Here is an 18652-nt window from a genome sequence, read left to right as displayed (position 1 = left end):
GCTTGGAAGCAGGAGCAGGCTGAGCCCATCTCCTGTGTCTGACTGCCCTCTACCCGACAGAGCAGGACGTACAGCAGCAGCTCGCTGCTGCCAGACCCATCCCTGCCCTCAGAAACCAGTGCCTTGTATTATGAAAATAAATAAATAAATGAAATGAAAAGAAACGTGTCCAGCCCTTAAGACATACCCTGACTAGTTTCTCAAGACTCATGCCACAGTGCCCTAAGTAAGGAAAATGTGCCATTGTGAATGTTTATAACATCTGATTTCATGTTATGCAGCTTCTCTCAGCCATAAACCAGAACAAATACTCCAAGATTTATTACATCCTTCCCTCCAGGGCCTTGAGCAATTGTGCTTGATTAACTCCACAGCTAAACAGCACCAAGCAGAAGCACAGCAGTTTTGCATCCAGGATTCCTAAGAAGCAGACTGTTTTCTATGAGGATTTAGGCCTCAAAACAGAGAGATGAGCCTTTAAATATGTTGGCTGCTCCAAAAGTAGTGCATCCTATTTATTTGCATGGAAACTACAAAAGACACAAAGAGCACAACAACACTGTTTGACAGAGCAGATTCTTGGCTACAAAACACTAGCTTTCAAAATAATCACCACCATTAGCTATGCATCTTTACCTGTGATGAACAAAAGCTTGCATGCCATGTTTATAAAGTCTGCATCAGCTGAGGTGACCAGTGTCACTGTCAAAAGGCACCACCCATTGCCTCACTGTGCTCACATCCACTCTTCAGTTTACATTTTTCCACATGGAGGAACCTAATTCTGCTGCTTTGCTTCATATTCCTTTCATCTATGAATATTCCATATTCATATTCACTTCCATGTCAGACGCCATTGTGTCAGACTGCCTCTGTGCTGACATCTGCTCCACAGCAACAACACATAATGGAATACTGGTGGGAAAGTTCAGCACCTCCTGTTGTAACACCAATATCCACCTCTCACACTGTGGGCTAACATAGTAAAATAGGAGGCATTACTTTTGGAGCAGCCCTCATACTTAGCACTCTTTATAGAAGTAAATATCTGTTCCTCTATATCAGCTCATATCCCAGACAGGACAAACATTCCTAAAGTTGCCTTACTGGGGGGGTTATTTTAAGTGACAGAGGCATTTCTTCAGTACCATTTTAAACCAAAGTGAGATTGTTCTGGGGTGTTTCTCCTGTAAGCATCTCTTTGGTCAGCTCAGTATCTCCTGCAAGCAGAGTGAAGAAACTCTGCCCAAGCTCCATAAAAGAACAGCCAGATTTGACTCAGTTCTGCTGCCTTTCCAGTTGCACAAAAGACTTCTGAAAGAATACAATGAAAGGTACAAGGCACAAAGCAAAGCTGTCTGTGGCACAGGGTTCATGAATTCAACAGGAGCAAAAGCAGAAAGGAGCACTTCTACACATCAGCTTTGAAGAGCAATCAGAAACTGCAAGCCTACTTCATGTCATCTCTGCGGGGGCTGCTTCATCACCTAACTACAATGCACAGAATTTATTGCAAATTAAACTGTTTGCTGCATGAGGCAATTTGCAAGGACTGTCATTCTCACAGTGCTTTTTTTTTTTACCACTGATATATATATATATATTTAAAGTATTAAAAACCCATCAAAACAATATTAATTGAATGCTCCCTTTGCCCTTCTGTATCCTCAAAGACATTTACACATCTTTGAGTAATAGAGAAAAACGACCGGGATTGTTTGCATCTGAGGGGTCATTACTGCTCCGCAATACCCTCTGGAAAACGCACGTTAACAGTGTTTTGACAATAATGTATTTGAAGCCTCGCTAGAAAAAACCACGCCAGGGTATAGACTAGCGCTTCAATTGGTTTGAAATATAGCCCAGCATTTGTCTTGGCTGCATTAACAAGGTCTGTTTTACCAATACATTTATATTTATGATGAGTTAGGGCAGATTATAGTTGTTAAAATTTGTCCTCCTGACATGAAAACACTACTTTGTCATTAATACATTTTGGAGTATAAACTATGATGTCAGGTCAATGTAAAGGGTAAAAACTTTCCTAAAGTATGCACACATCATTTTTTTTATATTTTTTTAAAGCTATTGAGCCTAATGGAATAACAAAGGTCATAATAACAAACCATTACAGCTTTGGTCTTGGCAACTACATCCACAGAAGAATCCTCCAAGAAACAATCATCATTTCTCCAATGTTATGGCATTAGGACGACAGGAATGGTTCACAAATGAGTCATGTGAGCCCAGAAACGCAGTAGCTATGTGAAAGCTGAGCAATCAATTATTCATTTGTTTACCAAGAGCTTTCTCAGCTGACATTAACCAGAACTTCTTTAAAAGAACTTTACAGCTGTCCTTGGATGTCCCATGAGGCTGTGCTCAGAGGCAGATTGCTTAATTTCTCGGTAAACAATCTGGTATTTTTATTGAAATAACCAACAACGTATGAACTAATTAACTGGGTTCAACTCGAGACCCGACAGGTGTCAAAATAGCAGAGACCCGGGGCTGGAGTGGTGATAAGATGGGACATGGGGTGGGGAAAGGGCATCCAAGCAGTAAAAAACAGCTCTTGCTCAGAGCTCAGTATATGACATCCCAAAAGCTCAGTAAGCTTTTCTGCACATGGCTTGCTGAGGATACACATTTAGTCATGTTAATATATTAATACATTCAAATACTCAGCTCTAATGGATTAAACTACACTTTTTCTTATATTGTAGTGATTGGCTATCCTTGATCCTAATGAAGTGTTGAGCCAAAATCTTTAACCACAAATCAATAAGACTTAACAAGGCGTAAGTATCAAATCATCTCCTTTAATCTATGCTCTTTTAGCCTTTTTTATGTTTGAAAGACTCATCCAAATGAGGGAAAAACACCATGCAAAAGGGACAGAGAAAACCTGGATGTAAATATAGTACCAAAATAAGTGATTGTGGAGATGAAGAGATTTCGGTTTTTCCACAACTACTGAGCAAATCAAAGTCCCTAAAGTAATGTTTTGATGTTGATTTAGCACTTCTTAAGAGGCTTTATCTATGCGATCTGAGCATGTTTATTAAACCTATTGTCCCTCCTCCATGGCTTATAAAAACAGAGGATGAATATCAGCAAACCCAGCACTTGGTGGGAGAAGAGATGGGCTTGCATTGGCGCCAGGGAATGGCTTGGAGGGGACTGGGGGTCCCTCCTTCGCTTCTGCAGCTGATTATGTCTAATAGTCCTGACACTTCAGAAAGTTTATTGCTACATGCAGCTCCATCTCCTTCACAAGGAAAGTGCATAGGAACCCACCCAGGTCACAGGTGAAACACAAGACGGCTCCATGGGGTCACTTCAGGCAAAGTTCAGAGCAGTGTTCACCTTTAAACAGAAGTCTCATTCATTTCACCCCACTGCTCACCTCCAAATAACTATGCTAATCCTATAATCTGAAGATTGCCTACCCCTGTGCTCCTGTTATCCCACCTACGTACTTCCACTAACAGACAAACAAAGAAATAACCATTAACAAAGCAAAATGCAACTGCATCAACTTTCCTGCACTGGCTGCTGCAGAGAGAATTATGGAGAACTGGAAAATCCTGACTGCCATCACTCAGATACAGCCACAACATACACAGACAATACACGTTACCACCTTCCTAACACATTTAGTTCTATTAGCATGGGTCTGCCTCAAGATACTCAACCATTTGACAAAAAAGCCAGTGAAGAAGGCATCTAGTCAATGGAAGTCTGGACAGACTTACCTCTAAAAGCCATCATCTCTTCTTCCAAGTGTGTGAATTTGCCATCTGATAATTTTCTTTTGCTGGCTACGTTTAAGAGTTTAGGGATGGAGGTGCACAAAACGCATAAAACAAAGTCCAGGAGCTGATCACAACCAGACCCCATAACACAGAGTCACATACATCTAGGCTCCTTAAAAATAAATAAATAAGCAAAGGTTTTAGCACTTCAGTTGATTTGAACTCTTCAATATGAATTGTGCTGTAAATAAACACGCTCATTGGAAGCACTGTTTGTTTGTGCAAGTTCCGAGTGCTTGTTCTGATGACAGAATGAAGCAGCCACGAGCATGAAGGGCTATTGCTCACAGCAGCTGGAACTGTCCCAAGCTCATGTGTCCCCAAACACGCCTGCTGCTCTTGTTACCCAAGAAACAGTCCCATCTGAGACAGACAGAAGGACTTTGGATGGAAAATTGACCATACATATTCATTCTCTACAGTAATAATGACTGGACAATATTATCTCTAATACACTTCTGATGTGTTAATGGAACCCAGCCGTACTACACTAACATAACTACAGCAGCATGATAAGTTGCTGCCTCCACTTTCTTTTCCCAAAAACTCTGACTGGGAAAAATGAAAATCCATTTTTTATTTCTTTCACCTTTCAACACCCAACATTAAACTTTCATACTTTCAAAGTGCTCTTTTCCATCAGCTTGTGTTTTAGTCACATTGGTCTGCTTGACAAAATACAGTACCAAAGAGCTGTCCTGCACGTCATATTCTGTCAACTTCCCCACTCTGTTGGTCAGATAAAACACATGCTGTAAAATAACTTTGTATTCATTTCATGACCATTTTTCTAGTAGGAGGAGTAAAGTCATGCTGTAAATGCAGCTAGCAAAGCTTCAAGACTGAACATCAGTCACCTGGTGACAAGAGAGGAAAGAATAAATAAAACTTGGCAAGTCATTAAGATCTGGGTAGGGATAATACTTTTCCAAGGGTTCATGCAACACAACCCTAATCAGAAGGGAATGTGGCAGTTGTTTCAGAAATGCTCTGAAATAAGGGAAGTACATGAATTAAACCACTGAAGGCCTGGTCTTCCTTCTATTGAAAACAATGACACAACTCCCATCGATATATGGGTCAGCCAATTCCACAGTAAAGCAATTTCCCTGCATACGGCAAGGGAGATCCCTCCCAAGATCCCTACTGAAAGAGCTGGGCTTCCACCTACCTAGCAAGGGCGGCAACGCTCCCCAGAATGTCCATCCAAGAGGGATCTGAGCTCCAGTCATAGCCATAGTATCCTAACAGGTGAGCAACAGCAACTCTATTCCAACATAGTTTGAAAGAGTATTTATATTTTATCACTGATTTAAGATCTTAAGACTTGTATTTATTTAAAAAAGCAGAAGCATTGTCAAACAGCCGACAATAAGAATAAAATGTGGCTTTACTTCATTGAACATCTGGAAAAACATAAGGGTAGGAGAACAGTTTGCTGACAACTGTAGAGCTAGCACAGATTTAGGACCCAGGGTTGCCAAATGCAAAGCCTCTCCAGGCAAGAGTGAAAGATGCTCAGCTGGATCTGTCCTCGGGGATGCAGCAAAGGACATCGGTCCCACAAATTAATGATTCCCTTTCCTGGAAACCCACTCTTTGTTACATGTATGGTGACTTAAACCTCATACAGAGTTCTAAGATCAGATAGAGAGTTCAAGCTGAATTCATTCACCTGGGAAATGTTTATGAGTTCTTCAAGATGGTTGAAAGCAGGTAGAATTCAGCTGGTTTGCAACAAAACTCTTTACAGACACATTTAAGTCTCCTACAGCAGACCATGTTGGCATTTTGTGGATGTTGGCTTCAGCAAAACAGGCCTTACAGCAAAATCTCTACTTTTCCAGCACTGCATTTGCACATAAACAACATATTAACAAAAGCAGAAATGCTCCTTTGTGGAAAGTTAATCATTAAAACTTTAAACAGCTCACAGTAAAAAAAAAAAACAGCTCTGAAGAGTAAGCAGTCAGGCTTAAGGTCACAAATCTCTGCAGTGGTGTTCAAGTAAAAGATATCAAAGAAAGGAGAAAGGCAAAGAACATAACACAGCACACTGAGATCCCAAGAGAAATCCTACCCACCTTATTCAAGTGAAACGCTTCAGTTTCAGGTCTGACTCTTGGGTACGTGAGATAATGGATGGACTTCTTAGGGTTAACACACCTTTCAATTTAACAGTTTGAAGACAATACCTAGATCCCAGTGACTAAGGCACAGAGCAGACAAAAGCAGAGCTACTGAAACATGGAATGTCTCTGGAACCATAGAAAACACAAACAAATGAGTCACTCTAAAAGCAATTTCCAGCAAAAACAGAGGGTGAAAATATATCATATTGTGCCGTGAGTTTTGACAAGTATAAATGAAAACAGCAATGAAACCACACATTTGCTGTGCTCTCTAAAGATGTTAGACTAATTCAGTTTTCCATCGTGTCAACAGATAACATATGCCTTAGTATTACTGTTTCTTTTGCTTTTGGTTCTGTCTTTTTTCCAGAAGCAGGAAGATTTGCGATGATCCTTAAGGTCTTTTCCAACCTCGATGATTTTATGAATCTATGATTGCCTCTACAGCCCCATAGGACCAACAGCTCCAGAACACTGCCCAACCACTGCCTTCTGACTGTGAAGTGTTGGCAGGGCCCACTCTCACCATCAGAGCATCTCACCACTCATGTTTCACTTCAAGGAAGATAAGGAAGACTCCCCCCTTCCACTGGGGTGTGCAGGAAGCTCCAGACTTGACCAAGAAACTGCAAGCCCTCAGTGAGGCAGCCACCATGGTGCTGTACAAGTGCCTCCTAGCTCTCTTTCAGAGGCGGCTTCCTGTTCCACCAGCTGGCTCCAGGAATGTTCACAAGTTTGTAATCATTGACAAAGAAACCACAGACTTTTCCCCAGAGGCAGCTTGTGAGATTTTGTCTAACATAGTTATTTCTTATCAGACTGACAACATGAACAGTTTTCAAGCAGCTCACCTGTGTGAAACCTTCAGGTGGTTGTTGTCACTCTCCTGTTGCTGCCTGGCATGGCTTTGGTCTGTACACTCAACTGCATGCTCCCCAAAGCACAGGCTGCTGTTAGCAATGCTGCTGGCAGGGCCCATCCTGGTTCTGGCCACAGATGCAACCAAACTGAAAATAACCATGTACAACACTTCACTTGGGACAGGTTAGTAAAGAGGATTTTGGTTAGTTATTTATGTTTTTGGCACTGCTGAATGCCAAGGTTTTAACTTCAATCTAAGCAGAGCCAGCCATGTCACCCCACTGCCTGAGAGCCATATGATCCACTGGATGGAGAGCCAACACAAGTCTAGGAAAGATGTTCAACCTAAAGAAAAGATGACTGAACACTCTAAGGGACTTGCCATTGTATGACAAAGTGCACTTAAAATGTAATGGGAGGATGGAGGCTTAACATGTAGAGAAGGCTCCCTACAAGGTCCCTTATAAACCAAGTTGGCTTCCAGTTACTAAGACAGAAGAATGAACGACAAAAATAAGCAAAGAAAGAAAAATAAAAGCTTTGTTCTGAAGTTTCAAAAGCTGATTATCACAAGAAGACAACTTCATCCAGGACTGGGACAAGTTGTACTAATGTCACATCTTGCTGTATTTTACTGATGCCAGTAAGTTTTCAGTCCCAGAGATGTATCAACAGTGATGCCTCCATCTTCAATGGAAATCTGCCAGGGGAGGAAAAAAAATCCTTGCAGGCATCTATAATAGGTTGTGGTGAGAATGAAACAAGAATAGCAAGCCAGGGAACCTTCACATTTTTGCAGGAATGAAGCTTCCAGTCCCTTACAGAAGTTAAATGTCATTCAGAAGCATTTTCTCATGGGAAAAAGTAAGCAATCAGGGATGGAAATAAAGTGGAAATTACTGCTGTCTTGCCAGCTTGTGATGCCTTCAGATATTTGTTTGGGGCAGGGAAACCTGGCAGAAGCAAGGTATGCAAACCATGCTACTTGGATATTGAAGTTTCCTTTACACATTCAATGATAAACGTGCATACATAGAAACATATACACGCTGACACACACACTGTGAACAGCTGAATACATGAAGGTTTTAAGAGTGAAGGAAATGCAATGTCCATATTACACTGTCTCCCAAAGAAAGTGAGAGAAGATTTTTTGGGGGGGAGGAAAGTAGCTTTTTCATTAGTACAACTGCAGTTGTATCCAGACTCACCTGGGCCTGCTTCCCCCTGCTTTCAGTTCATGCATCTTTAGGTCTTCCAATCCAGTCCAAAATACAATCTGACAGCTCCCTCTAGCTAATGAGATAAAATACACCGGCCTCTCCTGCTTGGATTAATGGAAGATATATTAAACAGTAACTGTGGGAAGACCCTTTGGAAAGGGCATGCCAGATACATTTACTTTATCCAAATGTACACCACTTAAAAAGGGCAAACAGTCCCAAGGGCATGAGGGAAGGCAGAAATTATGTGATATTAGTGAATAGCTTTAAATATAGTCTTTCTTCAAAACTAGCTGGCATCAACTATATTTATTTACATAGAAAGTTCACTGGGGTAGGATCAGCTATTTTTGAGTTGCAGAAAGGTCAGAGGAATGCAAGACAAGCATTGGCATTCAAAGGACCGTGGAAGATGATCTTGTAAGTACACTCACCTTGACAGAACATCTTAGGAAAACACAATTTCAGTACAAAGATGCTGGTATCTGTCTCTGTTGCAGTTACATGTACTGATTAAATAAATCCATTTGTTGATCAGTAACACAACTTTTCTATGACTCGGAGCTGAGGCACTGGATTATTTTTTTTTCATAATAAACAAATCAAAGAACTGCTCCTCCAGAACAGATCCTCCCTGATGGGAAAGCACTGACATCCTGCTGAGCAGATGGAGGGACCCTGCAACTCCCCTGGCTGAAGAAAAGACTGATACAAGTGTGTTGGTGGTGAGCTTTTCTTTCCTGTCGGTTTTTTGTTTTCCTGGTGGAATGACTGGAAGTTTTTGTTGCTGTTGGTTGTTTTGGGGAGAACAGGGAGACACTTAAGAACTTTGTTTCTTGCAGACCAAAAATACGTAGATGTAGTAGTTCTCAGCTCTGCATCTGCCCAGGGCAGGGAATTTCTTAAAGATCCTCAAATGAGAATGAGACAATGTAAGTTTCTAGTAGAAACTAGAAATAAACACTGTGGCAATCCTTTCTTCAAACACCTTTGCTACTTGGGAGTAGCAAATGCCAAGAATCCCTTTTCTTCTCATACAAAGTGAAGCAGTGCCTCTGGAGGGCTTTTAGCCCCTCCTTAAGATGCAAAAAACTTAGCTCTTTCTGTTTCTCAGGGCAAGTTTTGGCTTACAATGCACCCCTCTCAAATCCTAAGCAACTAGGAAATTTCTGCCAGCAAGGGCTGTTCTTCACACTCACAGTTGCGCAAGAACTACACTGGCCCAAGAAATGATTTAGAACAAGACTTGGCTTCCTATTTAGGGCATTTCCTATTTCACATCTCTTGTATTCACATCACTGTACTACACGTTCCTACTTTCAGAATTTTCCCAGCTTTTTATGTCTGTGGAGAAAAGATGGTGGTCTGTTAAGTATCTTTTTTCATCCTCTTGATCATGAGAGCTGTGAAGTTGAGGTAGAGGACCACTTACACCCAATGCTTCTGCTCTCTTCTGTGTATGGCATCCTCTGGTTAACTGGATACTTTCCCAAACTTAAGCGGGAAAATAAACAATAAAATTAAACAAACTCTACTTAATTACATGCAAAGTCCAGTAAACAGCAGCAGAAGTTAAATGTCAAAAAGGAAACCAAAGAAAAACGATGAACAAGTTTTACTCCTTACAACAGTCAGGATTCGATAGAATTTTGTACTACAGCTCTTTTCTTTATCGTTAGAAAAACCATTAACATCTTAAAGTGCACAATTACAAAAATATTGTCATGTTTTGCAGTCAATTTCCAAAACGGCTCTTGTGAATTCAAATACAATCCCTAAAGTTACAGCAGTTCAACGTTTACAAGAACATATTTATATTACAACATTCATTAGTTACCCTCTTCAGCTCCCCACATAACAGATTTAAACATCATTTGTCAAATCTGTAATACTCAGGGCACACTCAGTTTAGCATTCTAACCAAACTCTCCTAAGGGGCTTTGAGAGGGATAAATCAGGTTTTTAGATCTATAGCATTTTCCTAACAGGAACAGAGATGCAGTTTTTCATTGGGAAGACTATCTCACTTGAAAACTAGTCCAATCAATGACAGCACAAAATGAAATGCAATCTATGCCACTCCATGCGTGATGTAACTCCTAAAGTGGTGCTCGAATAACAACAAAAAAGTACACTTGGCCAAAGGCAAAACTTCAGCTGGTTCATTCCACTTCTTTGACTTAATGAACAAACACACTTCACTAATTGCTTTGGCAGGCCAGCGGGCTGTCTTTGCTTAATAGTACTAACAGGAATTCCATTATGCTTCAGCCTCTAGTATTCAGGATTTTTAACAAACACTATTTGAAAGTGAACCTCAGGACTATCTTGCATTTAAAAGGAGACACTTCTCCCCTCACTTCCTCCTACTAGTCGCTGCGTTAGGCATAACTACGTACTGATACATGATGTGAAGACCTAGCTGAGTACTTGTCCATCACAGGAAAACCAAGTACTGACACAACACTCTGCCAATAAAGGCTACTTGGAGCAATTCTGAGCTCACAAATAACAGAAAACTACCTTCCCCATATGCTTGCTTCACGCTTGCCAGGTACATTCATTTGAATTTACTCAAAGGCACGAAATTTCTTCATCTTACAGGTCTGAGCTGTGAACACGCAGCAAAATTCCAATTTCATTTTCACAGCAGAATACAACGAATCCAAACACAAAACTGAATCATTACTTGTCCTTCGCATTTAATTACTCCTCTTTTTGGCTAGTTCAACAGCCTTTCCAGATCTAGCAATTCATAACAGAGCGTCAGACAGCCAAGCATTCAAAAGATGACAGGCTCGGATTTTTTCATGATGACCTGGAGTTTTTCATTTTCATGACTAAGCTACATTTAAAGAAAAAAATATTACTGATACCATCCAGAGCTCATTCCCTCTGCATCACATCCCTGTCAGTTCTGTGCAGTGTAAAACATAAAAGATTGTAGTTATCAGCTTCATACAAATTCCTGGCATTTGGCTAGCACAGAGAGGAAAGAACTAAATGAGTAACGGATAAGGATAAAAGTTCTTCATAGGCACTGAAGGTATCGACTACATGAAGCAAAGTCCTTGAAAATTAGTTGGGATACCAATGCTAGGCTCGACATAAAATTTTAGGAGGTGTGATACCCACAGTAGTGCTGTGAAGTTTATTCTGTCATAGACTTTCTTCTCCAACACCATTCAGAAAACTAAAGACTTGGTTGCTACACGCATGCTGTTTGATGGTCAGATCTAAAATGATTGAGAGTTCATAGCTTCAAAAGAAACCCTTCACCTTACTGAGAAACACAGCATTGAAAACATTGCAAGGAATAAGAAAAAACTTATGAATTTGCATCAGTGACTGTGTTTACTGATAAGCAATTTATGTATCTAAGTGAAAAGTCATCTTCTGATAAAAACGCTTGCCATTACTCGATCATCTTGTACACAGGGTCTCCAACCTGAATGGTTCCAGTTTTGTCAACAGCAAAGAGTCTTCCAAGGAGAGGGCTGGATTTGTATATGTGTCGCTCTGATGGATCACACAGGCGGTAGCTACAAAGAGAAAACGCTTCCTTAGAAGCAGTGGAAGCACGCTCTAAACATCAAAATATCAGTGGTGAGAGAGAGGACATATGATGTTTAGTTTGTAGTCTAGTACGGTGGTCCAAACAAGCACTATAAATAAGAGAACTAAGCACTTCCGACAGAGAGAGAGAGAATCTGACTGCACTCACACATTCTTACATATACCACATACACAGAAGATACTTTAAAAAAGAAATGCTAAAGCTGCAAAAATCAAACCTTTAAAATACCTGAAGTATCTGCCACACCAATCATTCATACTAGCACCGATGAAAGCGGCAGTGAATGTAAAGTTTGCAAGAAAGAAGAGAGAACTTCCTGAATTTTCCTACCACATAGTATTGCATGAAGTGGAATGGAGGCCAATAAACACAGATCTTTATACTGCGTTATTACATCCCACACATACTTAAAACCACTCTAAAAACAACAGCCTAGCACATGTTGGGATCTAGCCTAAATCTAATCACACAGCCTGAAACACATTGGTATTTTTACAACCTTTTCAATGTTTCCAGAGGCTCCTTCCTGTCCAGGACTCCAGTGTCTGGGTTAACAGTTGTTAAAATACACCTGCAATGATGAACAGCACCAATTCATTAACATTTATTTACTTATTACTATAAATCTTTATACATCTGTGTAAAGTAACACTCCCAAATGTTTACCTTCCACAGCACACCGTCCCTTTCATCTCCACGTCACCAATAAGAATGTCCTCCCAGTTGTCCTGAGGAAAGGTTTATACACAGATTAGATGACCCACACACAACCAATCCCAGCAGTCACCCCTTGAACAGGCAGTTACCACTCCAGATGATCACCTTTAAAAGCACGCATCACCATGACTGAAAGCACACAGATATGTTTCAACATGTGAATATTCACCCTATTTCTACCCACTGCCACCTATTCCTGGGATTGCTGCACATATTAAAGTCTAATATCATGTATGCGCCGTGTTAATTTGGGGCTGTGATATGGGGTCATTGGTGGTTATGTCCAGGCAAAAGGCTGTGTATTACATAAGTCAGGTCCCATACATGGTCAAAAATCTATTTACAAAAAAAATATGGCTGTTGACTGAGTTTTTAATTGTTGCTTTGACCTCACTATGGTACCTATTATCCACCCTAGCAGGGTACAGTTTACTTCCTTCTCAAAGCTGGTGGACTGCTGAATCTCCACTTCTTAGGCTCCACATGACCTCTTTATCTAGGAACAAGAACTTTCCCAAGGGAACAGTTCTGCTCAGGTGTTTGAATTGCTGAAAGCCCTGAATTCATTGACAGGTACCAATTTCATCACTAGATACCTTCAGAAACAGTACTTTTGGAACCACCAGAATGCAGTCAGAGATGTAGTGATGGTACTGCAGAATGACAAGGGCCAGTTTTACTCTTGTGCCAAAGGCTATAGAACACTGCATTCACAATTTTGCAAACTGTTGATGTATATCAAGAATCTGATCTATTACAGCAGGCACAACTTTCTTTGCTTCACACCTAGAGGCAAGCTTTAATAGTAAACTGCCACTTAAATACACTGATGTCATCCTTTGCTAAGTTAATTAAGTATTCACAGGCCCCTCACCTCCCCTCACTGTTTTACATGGATTCAAGTGAACAATGGCTGTATCTCTCTGGAATGCAGCTGTATATCACAGAATAGCAGCTTTTCTCATCCATGTTGGCACCACATCCCAAGGAAATTGAGTTTAAGAAAGAAACATTTAAGATCTACTTTACCTCCTCAAAAGCACCGCAATCTGACACAAAAATATTCGGTCTGAAGTTCTGTATCTTAACTTTCTTCTCCAATCTGGTATTTAAGTCGTCCAGGGAAGCTTCTGAGATCATCAACACTGGGCTACAATCATGATAGGCAACCTACAAGAACAGACACAAACAAATTGCCAAGCTGCTGTAAGAGCATGGGAGTAAGTGGCAAAGAGTAAGTTACACACTGATAAGTTGCAATAGGAGGCCATGTATTCGTCTGGCAGTATTAAGATGCTATATTCAGATTTTAGTTTTGGTGGAAGTAAGTTAGAAAACAGCGTGTTACTTCACTTGCTATTTCAGAAACTGCTACAACTTTCATTTGCTCAAACTGTAAAATTAAAACTTCTGTTAATAAAATTAAGCTGAAATTATAGAAGCTGCCACAACTTCTATGCAAGTACGGGTGGCTTAAGGAGGAAAAACAACATTCATTTACCTTGTCAGTGGTACGGAAAAGGTTTATTACATCCTTTGACTTTCTTGGCACCATGGAAGGCTCAAAGTGCACCAGCCGATACGGCTCTGAATTCAGGAATGTGGTGATCCACTGAGCCACTTCATCACCACAGTCCCTGCCTTGAATATCCGCTCCAAACACCCTAAAGGGATCACAAGGCATATCAGCAAGTTAGCTGGAAAGCCAAGGGCTCAAGCACTGTCATTATTCAAAAGTAAATCACTTTAACAGGAGTAACTAGACACAGGTAATAAACCACCTGAATTAACAAGGTGGAAGCTGGTATCTGAATTTGGCATGAGGATCATATCCAATGTGCAATCTTCTTGAAGGAAGCTACGTAACACAGACGTAGCTGGACAATACCAGCTGGAGAAAGAGCGAGCCACAAAGACTTTAAGTGCCCAGGGCTAACTGTCACACAGCAACCATTAACTAACATGTTTGTCTATTCTCAAGCGGGGGAAATAAGCATTTTCCTACAGTTACTTATGACTAACACCAAAAGATCCCTACCCAGAAATTAACTGAAAGGTAATTAATTTGATGAGTGGCATTTTGAAGGATGTGGTTAGAAACTGGAATTTGCAGATATTGTCCCTGACTGTTAAGGATGTTTTCCTTCATCTTAGTGCTGTAAAATTTACCCAAAGTTGAGTAAAATTCTGCCACCTATAGATCTCTTCCCACTGCATTCTGACATTAATAGATCTACATACACCATGCGGATTTGAACTATGAAACAGCTGGGGCTGCAAAATAGTTTGTTAGAAGCTGGTATTTACACATTCCACCAAAAAAAACCCAGCAAAATCAAATCACATGCTACACTGAGACTACCTGAGAGTCAGCCTGTCAGCTCGCTAAGTGGAGCAGGAAGTACAACACTAACTTGAACCACTGTTTTCAACAAGACCCTTCCCCAAAAACTCTCTGTCTCCCAGGAAGTCTCTGGAAGATGGCTTTGCTCCCCTCACCTCACTAGGCACAACAACAAAAGGATACATGCCAGCTTCTCATGAGGCTGCTGGCATGACCTCGCCCCAGCGAGATCTGGCAACAGGCAACTAATTCAACAAGCAAAGCTCAAATTTAAGATACTGAGCTACTCCAGATGCTAGGAAAGGTTAAACATTTATAATGGAAGCAAAGTCCATGGGGCACAAAAAGCCACCAGCAGCAGAATTTAAAACAAATTTATGCAAGAAACACTTCCCTCACAGGACAAAGTAAACCTCAACTCAATACATGAACTCCAGCAATAGCCATTAATTGTTTTACAAATGCTCTGCAGTTTCTTCTATCCCTGCAACAACGTGTTATGTAGCTTTATGCATGCAGATGCCCAGGCAGCACACCCAACCCTGCACCCAGCTCCTCAGAGCCCACTCCTGCTGCCAGAGCCTCACAAACACCCATGGGAAGGCTCGGGGCTCCAGCTCCTTCTGCTGCCAAAAAGATCCATTTCTTTTCGCTCACACAAACCACCCCAGCGAAAGGAGCCGCTGACAGATCACTCCTGCTTGCTTACTTTCTTTTCAGAAACACCCCAAATTTATTTGCGTGTGTTCAATGTGCGTGTGCAGACCTACACAGCCTTTTGCAGCCAGATGCAATATTGCACTGCGTCAGTTCCCACCTACTACTGGGCACGAGCCAGCACCGACCTGAAGGCATCACGCTCTCCTTGCCCACAGGTTTACGGTGTAGCAAAGCAGCAACTCCCACTCACAGGCTGCAAGGGAAAAATCTGGGATCAAAAACCAAATCTTCATTCATCTGAATATACTACTGTCTCCAAACCTCATTCTTAATGGATCTGATCAGCCAGCCCTGAGCACACAAGCAGCAAATTCATGCAAAACCTCAGGATTTGTCTTGAAAAGAACTAGGCAAGGTGCTGCTAATTTCACACCCTACAGCACCACCAGATGACCTCATAATGTCAGTAGTCCATTTACCTGCATCTAACTTTTGCTTATTTGCTCTCCCAAAAATCTAGCAATTTTAAAGACAGAGAGCACAAAAGTTTATCAAACTAAGGACATTACTGAGATCTGAAATTGCAAAGTCTAAGATAACTTCTCATTACCGAAATCACTCCTTTGTATCTACAGAGCTCCTGAGCTCATCAGAGGCCATCACAGCAACTGATTTATATTAAAAGCAAATAAGAGTTCCCTTCCAGCACTCTTAGTTTTAAATATACCAGTTGGCACATTAACCTTCTGCACTATCCGAACTAACAGCACTTAGCAGTATCCCCACAGAAACTAACACCGAGTACAGGTACTAGTAACTTTAGGCATGAACTGATATTCTACAAGGGAAGAGGTGTTTGCTCCTTCCACCTCCCCAGCACAGATTTCAATAGGAGTGAAATAACCAGGCCAGGCTCATCCCACATGACTGCAGGCATAAGGATGAATATTAGGAAAAGCTTTTTCTCAGTGAGGCAGTGGCATAGGCTGCCCGGAGGTGGTGGATCACTGTCCCTGAGGTGTACAAGAATCATGGAGACGTGGCACAGAGGGACGTGGTCAGTATTGGTGGTAGGTGGATGGTTGGGCTTGATGATCTCAGAGGTCTTTTCCAGCCTTAATGATGGCAAGAATCTAAGAACGAGATGAGTGCCTGTAAGCAGTTCACCTGAAACAGCTTTGGGAGGGGACACAGAGCTGAATCCAAAACTGCTGCTGCACACGGTGGTAGAGATGAGGAAATGCAGGACTGAGGCGCTGAGATACAACTACTAACCCAAGTGAGAACAACTTGGCAAGCAAACGCAAACAAGTGAACACCACATGGTGTGAAGACTAAAGATCACAACTCACGGTCTTTGAACAGTGTTATCTTCCCTGAGATTTATCTCCACTACCGTTTATCAGAAGCGGACCTTTTGCTACGGCCATCAATGTGGCCTTTTGTGTATCACGCGGCAGAGAATTTCACCTGCCAGTTCTACTCACAGTGCCAACCACCGCCCGGTGCTGCAGCAAAGCACGTGAGTGAGGGACACCGCAGCACGCAGAGAGCAGGGAGGGATACGGGGCTCCCCGGCAGCGGCCCGCCGTCCCGTACCTGCAGTTCTGCACCGGGTTCTTGCTGGGCAGCTTCACGGGCAGGCTCAGCTTTTTCATCCCGTCGGCGCTCAGGGTCAGGTAACCGTTCTCCCAGCCGGTAGAGATGAGGACGAGACGCGGCTCCTGACGAGCCGTGACCATGTGCCCGTCCTCCTTGACCACAAGCCAGAACCTGAAGGACACGGAGCGATGCTGAACACGCGAGGCCCGGCACAGCGTTCCCCCCGCAGCAGCCCCGCGCAGGGCTGCCCTACCTGTCCCGTATGTCCCCGCTCTGCAGCCCCATAGGCGTCACCCGCGCCCGCTGCACCGCCACCCCCTGGCACGACTTCACGGGGTACACGAAGAGACTGGACACGGTGCCCACCCGCTGCAGCCGGCCCGGGCGGCGGCGGCGCCCCGCGGTTCTCCCGCGAGCCCAGCGCCAGGCCCCGAGCAGGACGCCCACCGCTGCTACCGCCGCCGCCCCCCACAGCCAGCCCCGGGGCGCCGAAAGCGCCAGCCCCTGCATCCCCGTCATGGCGACCGAGCGGCCCGCGGATCGGACGGCGGCCGCCCGGAGGCGGGACGGGACCGGCCCCTTCCGGCGCGGGGGGCGCAGCGCGGCACGGGGAGGGCGGGCTGTGTGGGACGGAGCGCGCGGTGCGCTCGGTTGTAGCTTGTGACCTCGGTAAGCTACACGGGGCAGCCTGGAAGCAGGTCCCGCAGCTGCTGCTGGGTGAGGCCCGACATCAGGGCTTCCTTCTTGGTGGGTACCTGATTAGAAAGCCTCAGTAATGGCACTCTGTAGGGTCTTGCTGCTAGGCAGGTGCAACATCATGACACTGCTTGTTGCTGCTGATGCTGTGGAACTTTCTGGCAGCTTCCGGGGTCTCTGCTGAGGGCAAAGTGGGAGCCTGCTACGTTGGTTCCTCTGGTTTCCCTGCTTAGGATCACAAACCAACATTTTTAGGATCAGCTTGCCAAGACCAAGGCAACAACAAAGAAGCAAGGAGGGGCAGTGCTTCACATTTCTGCAGCCTTGCCACAAGGAACTGCTGGAAGAATTACACTGACTGCATCCTGAACGACGAGATCGTTGATGATGTGGCCACCATGGGCCACTCTGACAACAAGAGTGTGTGGGTAGCCAAGCCAGGAGGGCTGCTGTCAGCTGTCTCACCTCACGGAGTGAATTTGATCACAGGAAAACGTTCCTGATGACTGGAATCACAATTGCAGGGAAGAAGTGCATTGTCATTCGTGACAGCCTGCTGGTGGAAGGAGACAACGTGATGGACATCATAAGCAAAGGTGGTGACAGCAGATCCATCTGTGTAGGCTGGAACCCCAAAGCCCTGATCTTCCTCATGGGCAACAGAGGAGTCCGTGGAGGAGTCCTCAATAAGATCCACAATATGATTGCCAACATGACAGTGAGGCAAATGGCACCAGAGAGACAGGAATCTTCCACCTGAATATGGTGACACCGTCATAGCTTTAGCAGAGAAAGGAAATAAGCCTGGTTTTCTTACATATGCCTTTGCCTACTTCTTTCAGGTAGGGGGATGCTGGATGAGCAGCAGTGCGGGGGTGCCCACTCTGCCTGAGCAGCTTCAGTGCAGGAGTTCCACTCCTCCATCCCCATCACCTTCAAATCATTAAATATAATATAACAAATCTAATAAAGCCCTTTGTGCAGGGCTTTGCAGTCAGCCCACTTTGATTTCAGACAGATAC

General features: G+C 43.1%; 1 protein-coding gene across 1 annotated transcript; it reads right to left on the bottom strand.

Annotated features, from left to right (window-relative positions):
* Positions 1–9634: 9634 nt before the first annotated feature.
* LOC140250559 (mitochondrial amidoxime reducing component 2-like) lies at positions 9635–17510 on the bottom strand. Its single transcript, XM_072333344.1, has 7 exons — positions 17188–17510; positions 16932–17105; positions 13830–13992; positions 13358–13498; positions 12278–12339; positions 12111–12182; positions 9635–11576 (listed from the first exon to the last, which is right to left on the bottom strand). Exons 1-7 carry the CDS (start codon positions 17451–17453, stop codon positions 11450–11452), a joined length of 1005 nt encoding a protein of 334 aa, XP_072189445.1. The 5' UTR covers positions 17454–17510; the 3' UTR covers positions 9635–11449.
* Between the last annotated feature and the right edge of the window lie 1142 nt (positions 17511–18652).

This window comes from Excalfactoria chinensis, chromosome 3 (genome assembly GCF_039878825.1).
Source record: "Excalfactoria chinensis isolate bCotChi1 chromosome 3, bCotChi1.hap2, whole genome shotgun sequence".
Taxonomy (NCBI): domain Eukaryota; kingdom Metazoa; phylum Chordata; class Aves; order Galliformes; family Phasianidae; genus Excalfactoria; species Excalfactoria chinensis.
This window is presented reverse-complemented; position numbering and strand designations above follow the sequence as displayed.